Source organism: Tamandua tetradactyla, chromosome 1, assembly GCF_023851605.1.
Source record: "Tamandua tetradactyla isolate mTamTet1 chromosome 1, mTamTet1.pri, whole genome shotgun sequence".
Classification (NCBI taxonomy): domain Eukaryota; kingdom Metazoa; phylum Chordata; class Mammalia; order Pilosa; family Myrmecophagidae; genus Tamandua; species Tamandua tetradactyla.
The window spans coordinates 126301384-126321173 of record NC_135327.1 but is presented as its reverse complement, the minus strand read 5'-3'; the positions used below and the strand labels follow the sequence as shown (position 1 = coordinate 126321173).

Genomic DNA, 19790 nt, shown 5'->3' with positions numbered 1-19790 from the left:
GAAATTCTTATAAAACATGTCATCAACGTTCAAACTTCCCTAACATACCATTACATTCACTAACATTTATTAGAGCAGCAGCACATTTTTTTACCTCTGCTTGTATTGCTAGCACCACATAATTGTTGCGCCTGAATTCGTGTGCATTGACCTGACTAGGAAAAACATTCAGGATTTATAATCATCCCACTTTCCTTTACAAAAAGGCACATCTACTGACACACACTTTTCTTTTTTTGGAATTTAAGATATGATCCCAAATTCTGTGGTCACCAGGGGTCAGCAAACTAGGGCCCACATGCCAGGATCAACCTGCTGTAAAGTTTTATTGGAACACAGCCATGCCCATTCATTTGTGTATTGTCTGTAGATGCTTTTGTGCTACAATGGCAGAGTTGAGTAATTGAGACAGAAATCATATGGCCTACAGAGCCTAAAATATATACTAATAGCCCTTTGTAGAAAAACTGTGCCCATCCATATCCTATTCCAGTTTTAAATACCATAAACTTTTTACAGGTGCTTTGTTGGTGGTGGTTAGTGATAAATTACTCATTCCTTTGTCTCAACAGAAATGATCATTATATGAAATAACCACACCTTTCATAATTAATTGTTGCTAGGTTACCAACAAGCTAGTTCATCATACAAGGTTCAAATGGCTGAAGTTGGAGGATTGGCAAAAACAATGGTTCAGTCATTGACCTTACTCGAAAATCATCTTGTTGAGAAACTCTGGGTACTTAAAGTTCTGCAGCACCTCTCAACTTCTGGTTTGTATAATACTATTAAATGTGAACACTTCATTATCAACCATTTTTGTTTTAATCTAAGAATGTCAAGACTGTACAACATAAATAATTTTATAACTTTATTTGCAGAAGTCAATTGTACTTTAATGGTGAAAGCACAAGCAGCCAGTGGAATCTGTGCTCATCTCAATGACTCAGATCCCTCTGGACAGCTTCTGTTTCGTTCATCAGAAATACTTTGGAACTTACTGGAAAAATCTTCAAAAGATGAAATAATCCAACAGCTTAGTAACTTGGAATGTTTGCTGTAAGTATATGTAGTTAGAATAAGAATGTTCTTTACCCTTAATATAATAGATAGCCAGTGATATAACTAACATTTCTGTTTGAATATGTGTTCAGTTAGGTTTTTAATTCATGTTTTAGGTGTGTTTCAGGATATCTGTGTACTGGGCCATGGTTTAAATAAATCTGCACAATAATAAACAGTGCATTTCTTTGTGGAAGCCTCTCGAGGTAGCTTGTGATAAGCCTAAGTTATTCATTTGATTTGTAAAAGTAAAATTAGGCATTTAGAAGAACTATTGCATTTATACATTCTGTGCATGTAATTACTGAATGCTTCCTTTCTTCCAAATACTGAAAAAAGCACTGGCAATAAAGTATGAATAAACCTTCACATTGTTCATTTCATTATTTAACAAATAGTTATTGTCTACTCTGTGCCAGATTCACTACTAGATAGTAGAAATAAGATCGAAAGCAATACAGACATGGTATCTACTTTCATGGAATTTACAATATGATAGGAGAAATGGACAAGTAAATAGACAGCTAACAGAGAGTGTAAAAAATGTATAAAAGAAAGTATCACAAGGTGTTATATGTTCTTTAGAGAGGGTGAATTACAACATTTTAGCTTGCAAGTGACAGGAAACTCTACTCAGCTGACTTAAAATATATAGAAAATTCATGGGCTCATGTAGCTACAAAGTCAAGGATAAGATTGATATCCTGTGTATCTGGATTCAAGGCTCAGCAAATATCAAGACTTGGGCCCTTTTGAGGCTCCACGAGCTATATAACCTAGGAAGTTCAGGTTCTTATCAATGTGACACCAGCAAGCAGAAGAGAAACCTTGTAATTCTGAAATTTCAAAGAAGAGCCTTCAAATTAAGTCTCTGTAGGCCCTAAATGGCCTGTTGTGGACCATATGCCCATTCTGATGACAGAGAGAAGGAATGTTACGACTGACTTGAAGACAACTTCACAGGACCAAGAGTGGGCAAGAGAGGATGCCTAAATTAGAGTAAGGGTACTATTAATATAAGAAGGGCAAGTAGGTCCCAGGAGGCAAAACAACAAATTTCCATTTTAGAAAGAACCTGGCCCAGACTTGAAGAGTTAATAAATGCTTCATGAGGAAATGAACTCTGTTCTGGTACTTGAATGATAAGTAGTATTGGCAACAAGATTTTTGCATACAGAGAGATCCTAGATAGAGGGAACAGAAGAACAGAATTTAGCAAAATCAAAAAACAACAAAATTCAGTATGGTAAGAGCAGAATGCATAGGGTAGAATGGTGATAGATGAGGCCAGCAATGTCAAGCAGCAATGAAAGGCCTGGTAAGCCTCATTAAGGAGACAGGACTTTATCCTAAGGACAAAAAGAAGCCTTTAGAGGATTTTAAAAAGGAAAATGTTTTAGTTAAACCTTCCATTTTTAGAGTAGTCACTTTGATCACTTACATATAAATCTAAATGTATAAATCTATTTTGTCTACCAACAAAATTGTCTATCAACAAATCTCTTCATAGTAGTATTTCCATAGAACATAAAAATATGATTTTACTTTCTAGGTCTTTGAAGGAAGTATTTAAAAATCTGTTTATGAGAGGTTTTAGTCATTATGACCGTCAGCTTAGAAATGATATATTAGTGATCACTACAATTATAGCTCAAAACCCTGGAGCACCAATGATTGTAAGTATGAAATAAATTGCATTAAATTTAATTGTGTAAGTGGTAGGAATGGGGGGTAGGACTCTTAAAACTGTATTGTAATATTTATGTCTTTTGTGGTAATACTAAGTTAGGTTTTGATGTCATGATAGACCCTAGAATACTTGTCACTCTGCCCATGCTCATTTGTATACCTTTGGAAATTTGGGATCCTCCTCCTATTGTATAATTTATCCACATCTTTACCATTTTTGGTACTTTTCTTCCTTCTTAATGATCTGAGTTTCCATTTAGTGTAATTCCTCTTTCATTTGAAAACTTCCTTTATCATTTCTTATTATACAGGTCTGCTGGCTGTGGGCAATAAATTATCTTAGCTTTCTTTTATCTGAAAATATCTGTATTTCACCTTAATTTTTGAAGTCTGTGTTCACTGGAAAAGGAATTCTAAGGTGAAAAATTTTTCTCATTTAGCACTTTAGAGCTAGTTGTTCCAATTAAGATATTGTCCCATAGACTTCTGGCCTGATTGTTTCTGAAAAGTAGTATTCAGCATTCTAATTGTTGCTCCCCTATGTGTGATATATCATTTTCTCTGTCTACTTTCAAGATTTTTACTCTTTCTGGTTTTCAGCAGTTTTGCTATTATGTGCCAAGATGTGATTTTCTTTGTATTTTTTGTTCTCAGAGCTTCTAGAATCTGTAAATTTGTTAACTCTTTCATCAAATTTGGAGAATTTTCCAGCATTATTTCTTCAATATTTTTTCAGCTCTGTTCTCTCTCTGCTCTCCTCTCCTTATGAAACTCTAATTATATGTATGTTTGACTTGAGATTGTCCCATCAATCCATGAGGTTCTGTTTACTTTTGTCAGATTAAATCTTTTATATTGTTTTATATCTTTAAATTCACTGAAAAAAATCATTTTTATCCATTTTCTTGTTAATCCTACCTAGTAAGTTTTTGTTTCAGATATTTATATTTTTTAGTAGAATCTCCATTTGTTTCCCTTTTATAATTTATGTTTCTGTACTGAGAGTTAAGAGTATCTTTACTCTGAATCTAGTGTTTTCCTCTGAAGAGTGCTTATTTTTTGTTTTGATAGGATTTTACTTGGTTGCACTCATCTCTGCAGTGAATGGCATCTCAATCTCCAATCTCAGTTCATTTCTTTTAGCCCTAACTGGGATGCATAAAGTGTTCCCTGCACTTTAAGTTCATGGGGCGGGGGTGGGGGGGGGGGGGTTGTTCTAGTTTGGTAGCTGCCAGAATGCAATATACCAGAAATGGAACAGCTTTTAAAAAGGGGAATTTAATAAGTTGCTAGTTTACAGTTTTAAGACTGAGAAAATGTCCCAATTAAAACAGATCTATAGTAATGTCCAATCTAAGGCATCCAGGGAAGGATACCTTGATTCAAGAAGGCCGATGATGTTCAAAGTTTCTCTCTCAGCTGAAGAGCACATGATAAACATGGTGGTGTTTGCTGGCTTTTCTCAAGGCCCTACAAAAAGGGACTCTCTCCAAAATGTTTATTCTTTTAAAGAATTAATGAGTAGAATCACAACTCCATGGAAGCTATCTGATCAAAAGTTACCACCCACGAATACAATAAAACAAGAAAATGTTTAAAGATGTTTCCCTTTCTTCCTTCCTTCCTTCCTTCTATCCTTCCTTCCTTCTCTCTGTCTTTCCTTAAAAAAAAAAAAAAAAAAAAAAAAAAAAAAAAAAAAAGTTACCACCCACAATTGGGTGGTTCACATATCCATGGGAACAATCAAAATGCGCCCACCCAGCAATATTGAATGAGGATTAAAGGCTTTTCTGGGGCTTACCACAGATTCAAACTAGTCCAGTGGGTCAGTCAGGGATTTGGGAAGTGCTTATACATAGAATTTGGGATTCCCCCTCTCTGTCTCTCTTCGGAATTCTTCCCTTTACTTTCCAGTAGCTGAGATTGCCCTGAACTCTGTCCTCTGGTTCTTCAAGGCACTCAGAAGACAGGTTTAGTTTTAGCATCAAACAAAGTACAGACTGGGGTCTTCTCTGAGGCCTTGTTGTCATCTGCAGAAAGTTTGTCTTATGGGAACTACTCAGGTAGATCAGAAGCAGAGCTTCTCCAAGTACTTCAAGAAACTTTGTGCGGGCCCAAGCCCCGTATCAGTAGACATCAAGTAAATCCTAAGAGAAGACTCATATAATTAGTATTATGCAAATGGAGAAACGGTCCTACAGTAGCCTACTGGTCAAGGCTGCAATGTGTAGATAAAGTTTTTATATTTCTCTGAAGCCCCTAGTCAGAGAGTAACATCTTCATATTTTAGGGAAAACATATACATCCTAAGTATAGGATCTTTTGCAAGCTCAAAAGCCCCAAGTTTGCCCCTTACAAACTCTCCCTAATATACAGAGTCTAACTAGGATTTCTATGGCAGCCTTTAGTCCTCTCCTGCTGAAATGTTTGAGATTCTGGTCATTCTTCAGAGCTTTACAGGTTAAGTGGGAATCATTTTATTATCTCATGACCAAACATTTGACATAACACAAATCATTAGGGTAGGGGTAGAGGGTATTTAAGAACAAAAGCTGTTGAAAAATAACTTTTTTTTGCCTTGTGTCACTTGAAAGTATAGATATTAATGTACATGTGTAACTATGTAGGCATAATAATTTTGGCTTCTTATTAAATTTTAAGCAGTATCTTGTAAAATATTTATAGAAAAATGTAAAATATTTCTTAGAACCTAAAGAAATAAGTTCAAAATTAAATAAAATACTAGTTTATCTGGCTTTAGGCTTTTATTTTCTTGTATTCAATTCCTTATTATGATTAGTACTTTATGAGTTCAAATGAGTGATAGTAGGAGACTCTAATAAGGATATTTAAATATTAGGTAAACATGGGCATCTGTATCTTAACTTGCATTTAATTAATTGATTCTTCTGCTTGTTTTGTGTATTTATATTAGGAAAGTGGTTTTACCCGGGATTTGATACTATTTGCAACCTTTAATGAAGGTAACAACCATAAAACTTTCAACTTTGATTATCTTAATGAGTTTACAGTATATTAGCTTTCATTTCACCCTTTTTTTTTCTTACAGTTAAAAGTCAAAATCCTTTGGTGAAAGGTCTTAAACTTTCTAATTCCTATGAAGATTTTGAGTTGAAGAAATTACTATTCAATATAATTGTGATTTTATGTAAAGATTTAACTACTATACAGGTAAAGAATAATGAAAACAGAAAAGTAAATGAAAATCATCACACCTTGTAGTGTAACCTTGTTTAAAGTCATGACTACAAATTTTTCATCCACCTAAATCTTTATAATAAAAAGTAACAAAGTCTTACTACTTCAAGTACAGCTTTTATAAATTTTCTTTACTTATCTGTTAATAAAAGTTAGATCACGTGAGCCAAAGAAAACAAGAGAACTTAAGAGATTCACTAATATATTGATATCTTCTGAATAACAGAACATAAGGTGGAAAAAGTTTCATAAGGCCCATCCTGCCTAGTAATTTGTCTCTGACCATAGTGATAAGGGATTATTTAATTCTGGAGAAAATTGATTATCCATGAATTTATATTAATATTTCATTGTCCTCTATAACAGCATAATGTAATTTGAAGGACACTGGAACTGAATTTCATTTCTGACTTATTACTACTAACTGTGTGGCCTTGGAAAATCACCTAAACTTTCTGAGGCCTAGTTCCTTCTTCTATAAAAGAAAGATTATAATGCATTTACTGCCCTATTCACTGGGCTGTTGAAGTGGTTAAACACTTCAAGCACCAACAGGTTTCCCTAAAAAAGAAATTTGAATTCTATCACTAAACTTAGTGATAACATAAAGGTGATATAGTATAACAGTTAAGGCTTTAATCAGGCAGAATTCCAGTGCTACCACTTTTTTTGGGGGGGTGGGGGTGCAGTATGGCGGTGCATGGTCCAGGAATTGAATCCAGTTCTCCTGCATGAAAGGCAAGCATTCTGCCACTGAACCACCCATGCACCTCAGTGCTACCACTTTTAACTGTGATTTTTCTTTTCTGTTTTTTTTTTTTTTTTTGGCATGAGTAGTTAACTATGTGATTTTGAAAAGGTTGTTTAATTTTTCTAGTTCTCAGTTCTCAGTTTCCAAATGAGGATAGCTCATGCCTCATGTGATTAAATAAGCTCAGACATTTTCTTGGTAATACCGCTTGGAAGAATATATAGACTATAAAATGCTCAGAAAAAGAAAGATTGTCTTTGCAGTTATAACTTTATATCAGAAAAATTTTGTATAAAATTTAAATGTATTTTCTGAAGTACAAATTAGAGAACAGTTCAATAAAATATGGTTCAGTGGAGTATTATACAGCCATAAATATGACAGAGGCGATAAATAAAATTTATATTACAGTTATAAACCTAGTTTAGTTGACTGAGCAACATTTTATAGACAACAGTCAAATAACATAAAAATAATGGTAAGCTTTAGAATCTACTCGCTTTATGTATATTTTGGCCCAATAATAGTAGTGATAGTGAATACATATACAGTCATTTGTAGTTCGCAGGACATTTCAAAAATATGATCCACTTAATTCTCACAATAATGTTTGAATTAATGGTTGTTCTTTTTCCTCTCTTGCAATAGAAGAAAGTAAGTCTGACAGAGGGGTTAAATAACTTGCTTCAAATTGCACAGCTAAAATGTAACAATGCCAGGGCTTAAGACAAGATATTCTCAAGTCTAAATCTTGTGCTCTTTCCATGTGGAGATAGAGACTTATAAAAATTCTGAGATGTTACTGTGAAAAAGTAAATCTATAAAATAATGACAAATAAAAAATCTAATAATAAATAGTATATGGTATTTACTGCCTAGTGAACCATTAATATAGAACAATCAGAATAAGCTATAAGATTAATTCTGTTGTCATACCATAATAGGTATGCATTTTTGTTTTCTTTTTCTTTAGAGGATAGATTCAATACAATTTTGAAACATTGGGCATGGAATTAAACATGGCTTGTGACCTGACTGACATTCATTTATAGAATTATTAAGTTCTTTTATGTGTGATTAAAAATTAGCCATAATCAGAATCAGATAAAATTGCTTTTATAGTACATAACTGGATTGTGAAATATTTCCTTTAACATAGAGGGAGGAGAGGAATGCCAGCAGTTTATTTGCTCCATATTTTCTACTCCTATGGTTTTATAATAAACAGGAGCTAATTATATATATGAACAGCACAGACAACAAAATTGACATTTGTATTATGGTCAGCTAGAAAATGCATAGCCCAGAAAAAGGGTTCATAGCAAACAGTTATTATTTTTGGCTTTGTAGTTTGTTTTTGTTTGGTTTGGGGTTTTTTGTTTTGTTTTGTTTTGTCTTTTGGTATCTATCCTAAGTTGGAGATATTTAGTAAGGAAATATTTTGACATGACCATCAACAGAACATCAAATTGAGAATCTTTCATTTGATTTTCTTGGATTAAATAAAGTTTTAATTTTGTTTCTACAAAATACATTTTTTCTTCTTTCGTAGCTGTTAGTTGATGGCAACATCATCTTAGCTTTGTTTACCTATGTTAAAAAGCCTGAGAAACACAAAATAATTGAATGGTCTGCTGCACAGCATGAAGAATTACAGCTGCATGCACTTGCCACTTTGTCATCAGTGGCTCCTTTATTAATAGAAGAGTATATGTCATGCAAGGGAAATGCTCAAGTCCTTACATTTCTAGAATGGTGTGAGAATGAAGGTAAGTGATCCATCAAGATTCCTGCTGAAATTCTAACATGCATGTTCCAACTGAACACTTAATATAAGCATTAAAAAGCAATAAAATTAAAGCAAAAACCATGATTTTAGTGTATTTACATGTTAAGTTTTAAGAAAGAAAATACTGGGATTTCATTTTAAATCAGATATTCATATATGCCAGAGCCATAATTATGTCTGATGCAAATAAATAAATAAAATATATAATATTTCTCACGAGGAGAAATCATACATATAATTTGATTTAAATTTTTGTTTTACTGAGCCTATCCTAAAAGTATACTTGGCAATATTTTAAGTAATTAATTCAACAAATATTTGTTTTATTTTAATTTTTCCCATTTTAGGTACTGGAAATACATTCATGTTCAACTTTTTTTTAAATCCTTGCTTTCAGGGAGCTTAAAATCTAATTCTCTAGCCAGAAGTAATGACTCCACATGTAGTCTACCAGATCAGCAGCACTCCAATTCACTTTGGTATTTTATTTCCTTTCTCAGAATTCTTAGAAAGGAAATAAAAAGTATGTTATTAAAAAAATTTATAATAGAGATTGCATTCTTTTTTGGTAATAATTTTGTTCTAGAAATAATTTTGTATAATGAATTTTCATAGAATTATGAATATTACTCATTTAACCATGAGGAAAGAAAAACATATACCCTTTTTTTCTCATTCTGTAATTGCTCTATGCTTAGTTGCTAAATTTAGTCCTTTTAAATTACCGCAATTATTTTCTCTCTCATTTATAACATTCATGTTTACAAAAGACTAGAAGACAAAAGAGAGCAAATACTGCCGAAGAAGTAGAAGAATTAATCTTTATTGAGTCTCTATCTGTAAGGGACAGATGACACTGGGGCAAGTGGCCTTCCATATGAAAAACTAAAATTTAGATCCTTAGAGCTTATAAAAAAATTAATTGCAAGATAAATTTAATAACTACATATGAACAGTTGTTTTTAAAGTTAAGCTGTAAAAGGAAAAAAATTTCTTTAAGAAAACAGAAGAGACTATAAACCAGGATTTTTGTGAAAAGGGTGCAATTCAGCAACTGAGAAAATATCTTTATGATGTTGGGTAGGAAAAGATTTCTTTAAAAAAACACAAGAGCTTTAAGCAATAAGGGAAAAAGATTAAGGTATTTAACTTCACTATTGTAAAATTTATAAAGGTTTGTATGACAAAAGCTGAATACACTTGTATTGTAATCCACAAACTGAGTGAAGACATTTACTACCGCTGTGATTGATGAAGGATAAAAACGCCTAGATATAAGCAAGAAAATAATTCAGTAGAAAAATAAACAAGGGATATAGACTGCCAACTCACAGAAAAAAATATCAAAATTAAAAAAAAAACTTGAAAAGATACTCAACCCCATTAGTAATCAGGAAAATGTAAATTGATGATGAAAGCAGGTTAGTTTTATACATTGTGTCCAAATAACCACTTTGGGAAACAATTTGGCAACTCTTATTTAACTTCAATTTAGGCACACCTGTATGACTCTGGTGTCACATGGAGAAAGTCTTCTCAATGAAAAAAAGAGGACATGACCCAGAGTCTTTATTGTAGCACCTTTTGTATATCAGTAATGGATAAATTGCAATTTATTTATAAAATGAATGCTGAAAGCAACTAAAATGATATAGATCTATAGTGACATTGTGAATAATTTTACAAACATAATGTTAAATAACAAGCAATTTTCAGAAGATATATGTAATATGATATATTTATTAAAAAACTTAAAGCACATTTTTTTCTGGGAGCAGAAGGATGGGGAAGGGATACTATTTCTCTAAAAAAAAAAAAACTAAAGCAAAATATTAACCTCTGTTTAATCTTACATATTGATATATAAGATGTCTAATATATTCTGTTTCATTTATTTGATTTGTTTTATTTTCAAATAAATAAATTTCTTGGTGCAATGTAAATTATTAATTTTTCCCCATAGATCCCTTCTATAGTCAGGGTAACGGTTTTCACGGTATGGGTGGCCGTGGCAATAAGTTTGCCCAGATGCGTTATAGCTTAAGACTCCTGAGAGCCATGGTCTACCTTGAAAATGAGACTATAAACCAGGATCTTTGTGAAAAGGGAGCAATTCAGCAACTGACAGGTAAAATATAACATGTTAAGTTACTAATGAAAGTAAAACATTTATAATATTAGAGGTTGAGTGTGAAATGTTTTTCTACTGTCTTTTTTTTTCCTTATAACTGAGAAAATGTCTGGATATTTTCTTGGTATTTGTTTTGTATTGTTATAAATCAGGTTGTCTTTTTACTGAACCATCATAATCACTAATTCTTTAAACATTTGTTTCCTCAGTTCAGATGCATTTTCATTTAGGATTATCTTTAGCCCTTATTTTTTTAATTGGCTGTTTTTATGGTTTATCCTTCTGGTAATAAGATCATCAATTTTGGCCAGACTTTTTGGAGCCATTTTAAAAGATGGTATGCATCTCACATATCAAAGCACTGGTACACTGTTCAGAAATGTAAACAAGAGTTTCTTTTCTGGTATGAAATATCGGATTATCCTTGATTTCAACTTACAATTAAGTAAACTAGGTCACCTTATCACCACAATACATGCATTTGGCCCAGGGTACAGTTTTGTATAGAATCCCTCAACAAAAGCTTCTTTGCTTTTTGTTAGTCAAAAAAGAGTCTTCTAGCCCTCACCTTCCTGACTTTTAAAAAGTAGGAGCTATTTCCGCCATATTCATTTCAGAGATTAGTTTTTGAGTAAATGATTACCTTTATGATATAAAGGTAAAGTACATGGGAATACTGCTACCTAAAGTTGTTGAAGACACCTGCAGGCAAACATGAGGGAAGGATGCAGAAAGAAATAGCAGAAAGAGAAACACACTTCAGGACATCTTTCACCTTTGCTTAAGTTTGGCCATTATCCATGAGGAAAGGAAGAGAAGAGGCAAACTGACATCAGGCATTTGGGTCATATATTTGCAAAAGCTTAATGAAACTCTGCATAGTTTTAAACACAGTTTTGTTTGCTGGGACAGAGTATCAGGTTGTTAAGGCATCTTTTAATGGCATTACATTAATTAATTCTGTATTAATTCTGTATATGTGGGGCTACTGGCTGTATTGAGAATTCAAGCCATTTTTTGTCCTTCTGTCTGTAGCTTCTGGGTATCAATGAAAATGCCACTTTAATAAAATAAGCTGATGAATTTTATTAGAAAGGATTTTCAGTAATTGATCAAAATAATTATACAGTGCCTTTTTTTACTCTTTAAAATTTTTCACACCAGGAATGTTTAAAAATACAATAAGCAAGCCTAATGAAAAGGAAGAAGCCATTGTTTTAGAAATTCAGTCTGATATATTACTTATCTTGTCTGGTCTTTGTGAACATCACGTTCATAGAAAGGTATGTATGCCTGTGTTTTGTTCAGATCTCCCAATCACCTAACCCTCTAACCTTTCTTTGTAAGTGCTCTTAAATGTTTTTTCAATCTTGTGAAAATTTTATTTAATTTCCCTTTTTATAATTAGAGTATAATTACATGCTGTAAAAGTTACAAATCTTAAGTAGTATATAAATCAATTTTGACAATGTGTGCACTCATTTAACCAATACCCCAATCAAAACACAGAATATTGCCATTACCATATAAAATTCCCTCATGCCCCTTTCTAGCCGTCTCATCCACCCTTCTGCATGAAACTATTCTTCTGATTTCTATCCCCATAGATGAATTTATTCTTCAACTTCATATGAATGGAATGACTCTTTTGGGCCTGGTTTCTGTCACATAGCATCTTATTTCTGAGCTAGAGCCATGTGTTACATATATCAGTTATTCATTCCTTTTTTATTGCTGAATACTTCCATTGTATGAATACACCAAAATTCATTTCTCCATTCTCCTACCAATAGGCATTTGGACTGTTTCCATGTGGGGCTATTATGAATAAAACTTTGGTAAACCTTCTTACACTAATCCTTTTGTTGAATATACTTTCATGTCTCTTGGGTAATAGCTAGGAGTGTAATTGCTGGATCATAAGGTAGGTATATGTTTAACTTTATAAGAAGCTGCCAAACAGTTTTCCAAAGAGAATGCACCATTATAAATGTATTTTTGGTTTGAATTGGGTTCATACCTAGAACAAAAAGTTAGTACAAGAGTTAATTCCCTCTATTTTTTTTTTACTCCATTACAAACTTTGGTCTCAGAGAATGATAACTTAAATAGCAAAAGATAAAATTGGAAAGATGAAAATTAAAAATACGAAAACTTCAATAAAGAGATTTTAGGGGAAGGCAGTGGAACCAGTGCATTCATACTGTGCTCCAAACTTTGATGCAAGTTCTCCTTATATTACACACATATTATACTCCTCTGGAAACATAATCATAATCCTGTTTAGGGGATCTAGATCTAAACAATGAGGCAATGAGAAAGATAACTGTAAGGGAAAAATAAAACCTGGGAATAAGTTTATATAAATTATTAAAGGTGTAAACTACCATTTATATAGTTTTTTTTATCTCTTGGAGGCATGATAAAATATTTCACAAAAGAATTTTGGCTTCTTAAAGTAGTTGTTGCTGATTAGTGTTCATCTGACATGATGCTAGATTACATTCATTATGACAGAAGAGAATTATGGGGTAAATCATACAGTTTACTTTTAAAAAAAGTTAAAGGGCATTGAACTGGCATGTTGACTGAAAATCTCTCTTAAAATGATTAGCTTTACAATAATTATCTTACATTCCTGAGAACAAATGAGTGTATATTTGAAAAATAATTTTTTATATTAAAAAAACTTTCTAACAGTGTTGTTATATTTCTCTGATAGAAAAACAGTTTTAAGGGACAGGTGTGGTGGAGAAAGGAAGGGGTTATTTATTTCAAGAAATAATTTTAAATAAACCTCATAAACAGGAAACTTTTGGAGCTGAAGGAGTGGATATAATTCTTCATGTAATGAGAGCAGACCCCAAGAAGTTACACAGTGGATTAGGCTACAATGTACTTCTTTTTAGTACATTGGACAGCATTTGGTGAGTATTCCTATAACCAAATTTGATAAAATCACAGTATAAGATTACCTGTGTCACTGTATATGCCAGTCTTCTTCACTCAAAACCATGTCAGGAAGATATCCCTCTCTAATGCCTTTTTCATTTAGATAATACAGAAATAGCACTTATAGAACCATCCCTCAAATTTAAAACCATTCTTTTTGTTTTTAATACTTGTTTTGTGATTTGAACCCATTCCACTAGCCTGGACTAGGGAAAATACTAGTATCCACCATCACTCCTACAGTGTTCTTATTCCTTAAGACTTGAATTTTTCATTCATCTTCTCTTCAAGGAGTTAATAGGCAATTGATCAGTCATTTCTTAATCAATACTGATTCCCAAACTCTTAACATTCATAAGGGCAAAAATACTGCTTCTCTTAGGCATTTTTTTACCAAATTTTGTCTTGAATAAAATTACTTGAGTTTATCTTATTAAAATTCAACACATTTCCCTTGTTCTGTGTGGGTGGACATCACCAGCACCACACTGCAACACATTTACTAGGGAAACTATGATGAACATCTCTTTTTGTAAAATCAAGTAACTACATTTATCCACTGAAAATTTTCTGTTTATAATAGAGAGCTGGACTACTCACCTCTTATCCAAACATACAAGTAAGGCAGTTTATTGGCTATCTAGTTTGTTTTTCCTCATAACTGTAGAGAAATGAGAAATAGTGATAACATGGTGATCTAATCTTCTTAAGTTTCAACAGTATATTCTTACTGACTAAAGCAGTATATTAAGCATAATAAAAAACTCAGAGATGATTACTTATGAGTACCATCCTTACTATCTAGGAATATATTAGGATTCAGAGGCTGCTATAGAAGATGTCATGATGTTTCCTAATCCCTTCTTTATTTAATATATCACAATTATACTCAGATAAAAATTAATAGGTAAATGGTTTTATCTACCTCTGTCTTTTATTGTACATAACTTCAAATCACTTTGGGTAAGAAATAAGGTATACAGCAAATAAATAAATTGTAAGTCATTTTGTCTCTGTTGTGTGGGCAAATCCATATTACAACACTTATTTTTTTAGGACTGTCTGCAGACATCAAAGAAGTTTCCTCCCCTGTTTTTTGCTTTGAAGCATATAATATAGCCGATGGCATTCAGAACTACTATTTTATTGGCACATAAAAAACAACACCAGCGCAGGCCACGGTGGCTCAGCAGGCAGAGTTCTCACCTGCCATGCCGGAGACCCGGGTTCAATTCCCGATGCCTGCCCATGCAATAAATAAATAAATAAATAAATAAATAAATAAATAAATATCAGAAAACAGGATCTCAAACAGATACATATACACCAATGTTTATGGCAGCCTTATCCACAGTACCCAAATGTGTAAAAACGAATGGATAAACAAAATGTGGTACATGTACACAATGAAATATTATTTGGCTATAAGAAGGAATGAAGTTCTGAGACATGTAACAACATGGAAGTAACTTGAAAACATGCTGAGTGAAATAAGCAAAGGGAAGAAGCACAAATAATGTATGATGTGACTTAGGTATTTCGAAATGGCAACTGCAGAGACCAAAAGTAAATTAGAAATTACCAGGGAATGGGGGCAAGAGGGGGAAGGGAAGGAAGTTTTGTTTGATGAGTTAGAGTGTTTATAAATTTAAAATAATTTAAAAGGAAAAAAATTAATTTAAAAAGAAAACTCCAAAACATTATTTTTGGGGTGTTGCAGTCATATTCTCTGTGGCAGAATTCTCACCTGCCATGCCGAAGACCCGGGTTTGATTCCTTGAGCCTGCCCATGTCAAAAAAAATAAAAATAATTCTTTCTTTCTCTTTTTTTCTGTCATTACTAATTATAAACTAATTACAAGTAATCTAGGTTTATCACTTAAACCCTTATAATTGGCTTGTATTTTTAAAATACATTTCCCTATATATATTTTAATGTGCATACTGTCAGTTCTAATTTCTATTGAAATACAATATACATAGAGTAACATAAAACATATATATATTTCAATTATCACAAAAATACCCATGCAACCACCATCCTCATCAAGATATAGAATATACTAGCACCCTAGAAGCTCCCTTAAGTCCTCTTCCAAGTCTCTCACCTCTTCCTTCTCCTCAAAGGTAACTAATGTCCTGATTTCCAATATCATGTATTAGTTTGGCCTGTTTTTGAATTAATGAAATCATGTAGGATGTAATTTCTTGTGTCTGACTTCTTTCACTCCACATCGTGAAATTCATCCATATTTATTGAATATAGCTCATTTTCATTGCTACTTGATACTCCATTGGATGAATGTGCCACAATTTATTGTCTCAGCTACTGGATAACATTTGGTTTATTTCCAGTTTGGGGCAATTATGACTAATACTGCAGTTAATATATTTGTACATGTCTCATAGTATATATGTGTTCATACTTTTGTTAAGTAGATCCTGAGATGTAAAAAGGCCATATCATAGTATATGTGTCTGTTTAGCTGTAGGAAATAATGCCAAAAAGTTTTCCAAAATAATTATATTAATTAAACCTTTCCCAGCATTGCACCAAATCCTTACCAAAATATTGTATTGTGAGTATTTTAAATTGTAGCCATTCTAGTGGTACCAGACATTTCATTTTCTTTCCTTTTCTCAGGAACTTTAAGTTTTCCAAAGTAATTATGTTAACTACACCTTTCCCAGCATTGTACCAAACCCTTACCAAAGTATCGTATTATGAGTATTTTAAATTGTAGCCATTCTAGTGATGTCAGACGTTTTGTGTTCTTTCCTTTTCTCAGGAACATTAACTTAAGATTCTTAAAGTTCTTTTCCTCTTTTGCATCATGAATGGATGTTAAATTTTATCAAATACTTTTCTATTTTCTAGTTATCTATTAAGATAATAATAATAAGGATTTTTCTTCTTTATTCTGTTATTTTGATAAATCACATTGCATTCCTGGAATTGCTGGATTCAATTAGCTAATATTTTTAGATTTTTTTCATTATGTTCATGTGATAAATTGACCTGTAATTTAGTTTCCTTTCTTTTAAAGTTTATATCTACTTTGTTCACATTTATATTGACCTCATAAAACAAGTTGGGAACTGTTCCTTCTTTTTCTGTTCTGTGAAATAAGTTTATGTAAGATTGTTAGTATATCTTTCATAAAATTGGTGGAATTTACCCTTGAAGCCATCTGGGCATGGAGTTTGCTTTGTAGAAAGGTTCTAAATTACAGATTTACTTCCTTTAAAAAATTTAGGTATATTAAGATTTTCTATTTCTCCTTATATAGGATCTAAGATGTAGTTTTCTAGGAATTTATTTCTTTTATATTTTCAAACTAACTGGCAGTGGTGGTTTATAATATCCTCTTACAATCTTTGATGTCTATAGGTTATGAAGGGATGTTTCTTGCCTTCTTTTTCTTTCCTGGTATTAGTTTTTTGTGTTTTTTCCTCCCTCTTTCTCTCCCCTTCCCTCCCTCCTTCCTTTCTCTCTACTTGATGTATCAATAGTATTTGTCTTTTCAAAGAATCAATTCATGTACTTTGTTGATTTTATTTTGTGTTTGTTTTATATTTCATTAATTTTTGCTCTTTTTTCTTCTTTCATTCAGTTTCACTTGTTGATCTTTTTCCACTACTTTGGATGGATGCTAAGATTATAGATTTTTCAACCTTTCTTCTGCTCTAATATGTGCATTTAAGGCTATAATTTCCCCCTCTAATTTTGGTTTAGCTACATTCCACAAGTTTGGCTATTTTCATCATCAAGTGTTTATTTTCATTATCATTCAGTTCATATTCTAATTTTCATTGTTAATTTTCTCTTTTACCATTGGGAAATGTAAGATTATATTGTTTAATTTATACACAAATAAGGATTTTTTATTTTTGCCATTATTGTTATGAATTAAAAAAGAGATGCATAGCTCAATAGATATTAGAGAATACTACTCCAAAGGTAGAACAAAATAAGCATGTTCCATGTCCAGAGGTGGTGAAATCTGTAGACCTTCTGAATGGGAGAAGCCAAGCTGGTAGCCTTTCTGCACTAACCACACTCCAACCTCACTACACCACCACCATGGGCAGTCAGCAGAGGCAAAGGTCTCTTTTTGCAAGAGGAAGGGAAAGAAGACAGGATGCTAACTCCAGCTGCCTTGCAGTGCCAGGAAGAAGAGAAATTAGCCTCTGAATTACTATTCATCCACCACCACCAGCAACAATTTATCTTGACAAAATTCTCTGTCCTGGAAGTCTGAAATAACCCTGGCAGCAGCCTCAATCCTTCCCTGTATTACACAGGCATTTTTGGCATATAATCTCAGCTAAATTATATTCTAAATATATATTAGCATATAATATGCTGTCAAGAATCATCAAATATTTGAAGTGCACCAACCCCATTAAAAGAAGATAATAACCTGATAAACCTTAAGGAAACAGTTACTAGAGCAATCAGAAAAGAACTTTAAGAATAATTGGTATCACAAGAATGAAGGAGAAATTGAGTGCAGAAAAGAAATAGGCAATTATGGAAAAGTTTTAATTGATATTGGTTTAAAAAAAAAGTTGAAATTAAACTTCACCTGAATAGTTTCTTCAGAGTTCTATTTTTAAAGAGTATTAGCTACTTAAGGGAATAAAATCTAAGATTATTTGAAAATGCTGTTTTGGTAGAAAGAAAGCTCTACAAATTGAGTTCAACAATAACTGTTTGCTAAATTAATACATTCCTTTTTACTTAAGGTGCTGCCTTTTGGGATGTTATCCCTCAGAGGATTACTTTCTTGAAAAGGAAGGCATTTTTCTCCTTTTGGATTTATTGGCAGTAAGTATGGGTATAACAACTGTAGACTAAAGAAAAAGGATTCAAATGTATTTATTTTAATGAAAGCCCCTCCTGGAAAGTCATAAAATATACACTAGCATATTAAAAGTTCAGAAAATTCCTCCAGCTAAGAAATCAGTTTATTTAGGTCATCAACTGCAAACACGTGTCAGCAGAGAATCTGGGCTCTTTTTCTTTGTATTCCATTAACCTGCTAAGAAAAAACTCATGAAGTGCCAGAGTTTTAAAAACTATGGTCAGTTATTAATAACTTCTAGCTTTGTCCCCAGTATTAAAAGTTAAGTACCACGTTAGCCAATAGAGTAAAGATAAGCATTTTTTGAGAGCTGTGTATGGTTTTGAGATAATGTTAAGTCTAGTGTGTCATGAACCACCATTTTACGAAACGAACGGGGGTGGAGCATACTAAGCCACAACTGTAAAGATAATTGCCATCTAGCCACTGAGAAGAATGGGCAGAGACCCCTATTAACCCTCAAAGTAACCACTACTAGCCTCAACTCTAAGTGAGGTCCATATCAAGATGATGTGAGAGGAGAATGTAATTCCATTTGTATACAATTTAGGGGGGGCTCTGTTCCCATCAAGGTGGCAAAATGAGACCCTCGAGGGTCCCATCTCCCTACATAACCTTGGCACAACAAGCAAGAGCTGGCAGAAACATCTTTTTCAAAGCTCCAGAAAACAGTTACAGGGTTCCAGTAACAGGGTACATGCTAAATCAAGAAAAAGGCAACTTAGACTTCCAGGAATATGGCCAACTAGAGCAGTTTGAGATTAGCCCTACTCCATGGAGAGGTGTCGAGAGTGCTACTGAGGCAGCGATTCGGTAGTGTGGCTGACCCGGGAGAACCTTCTGCACCACATGTGGCAGCTCTGTTTGCAGAGACAAGGAGCTGAGAGGCAGAAAGCTGGAGCCAAGCCTGGCATAGAGGTGTGGAGTGGCAGAGCCCGCAGGAGTGCACAGATGGGTACACAGAGACTAGGAAGTAAGCCAGGCCACATTCCTTGGGCGCACTACCCTCACCAGTACAGCCCTTTGACTGGCGACTCACCGCACACCCCACACACATGAACCCCCCTCACCTACTCCCATTCCCCATGCTCCAGGCACGCTCACCCCACCAGCCCCCAGTGCACATACCTCCCCACACCCCCACCTCAAGTGCAGCCCAACCCATGTCTCCTACACCCCTCTGAGCACTACCTCCCTCATCTTGTTCCCTGCAGGCTGTTGCCCGTACATAAAGATTGCAGGCACTAATCTCCATACCTAGGCTACCCTAACCCCACCCCCACACCCTCCACAGCTCCCCACCCACAGTATCGCAAGGCCTCACCCTGC

General features: G+C 33.5%; 1 protein-coding gene across 5 annotated transcripts in view; it reads left to right on the top strand.

Annotated features, from left to right (window-relative positions):
- CFAP69 (cilia and flagella associated protein 69) overlaps window positions 1-19790 on the top strand; it is a 70770-nt gene that overhangs the window by 27946 nt on the left and 23034 nt on the right. For all 5 annotated transcript variants that reach the window (XM_077128621.1, XM_077128107.1, XM_077130064.1 and 2 more), the window contains 10 exons: window positions 624-773; window positions 882-1059; window positions 2615-2738; window positions 5687-5735; window positions 5822-5943; window positions 8274-8490; window positions 10474-10638; window positions 11806-11924; window positions 13450-13568; window positions 18343-18424. In XM_077128621.1, the coding sequence (XP_076984736.1) occupies window positions 624-773; window positions 882-1059; window positions 2615-2738; window positions 5687-5735; window positions 5822-5943; window positions 8274-8490; window positions 10474-10638; window positions 11806-11924; window positions 13450-13568; window positions 18343-18424 (1325 nt within the window). The remainder of the gene's footprint in view (window positions 1-623; window positions 774-881; window positions 1060-2614; window positions 2739-5686; window positions 5736-5821; window positions 5944-8273; window positions 8491-10473; window positions 10639-11805; window positions 11925-13449; window positions 13569-18342; window positions 18425-19790) is intronic.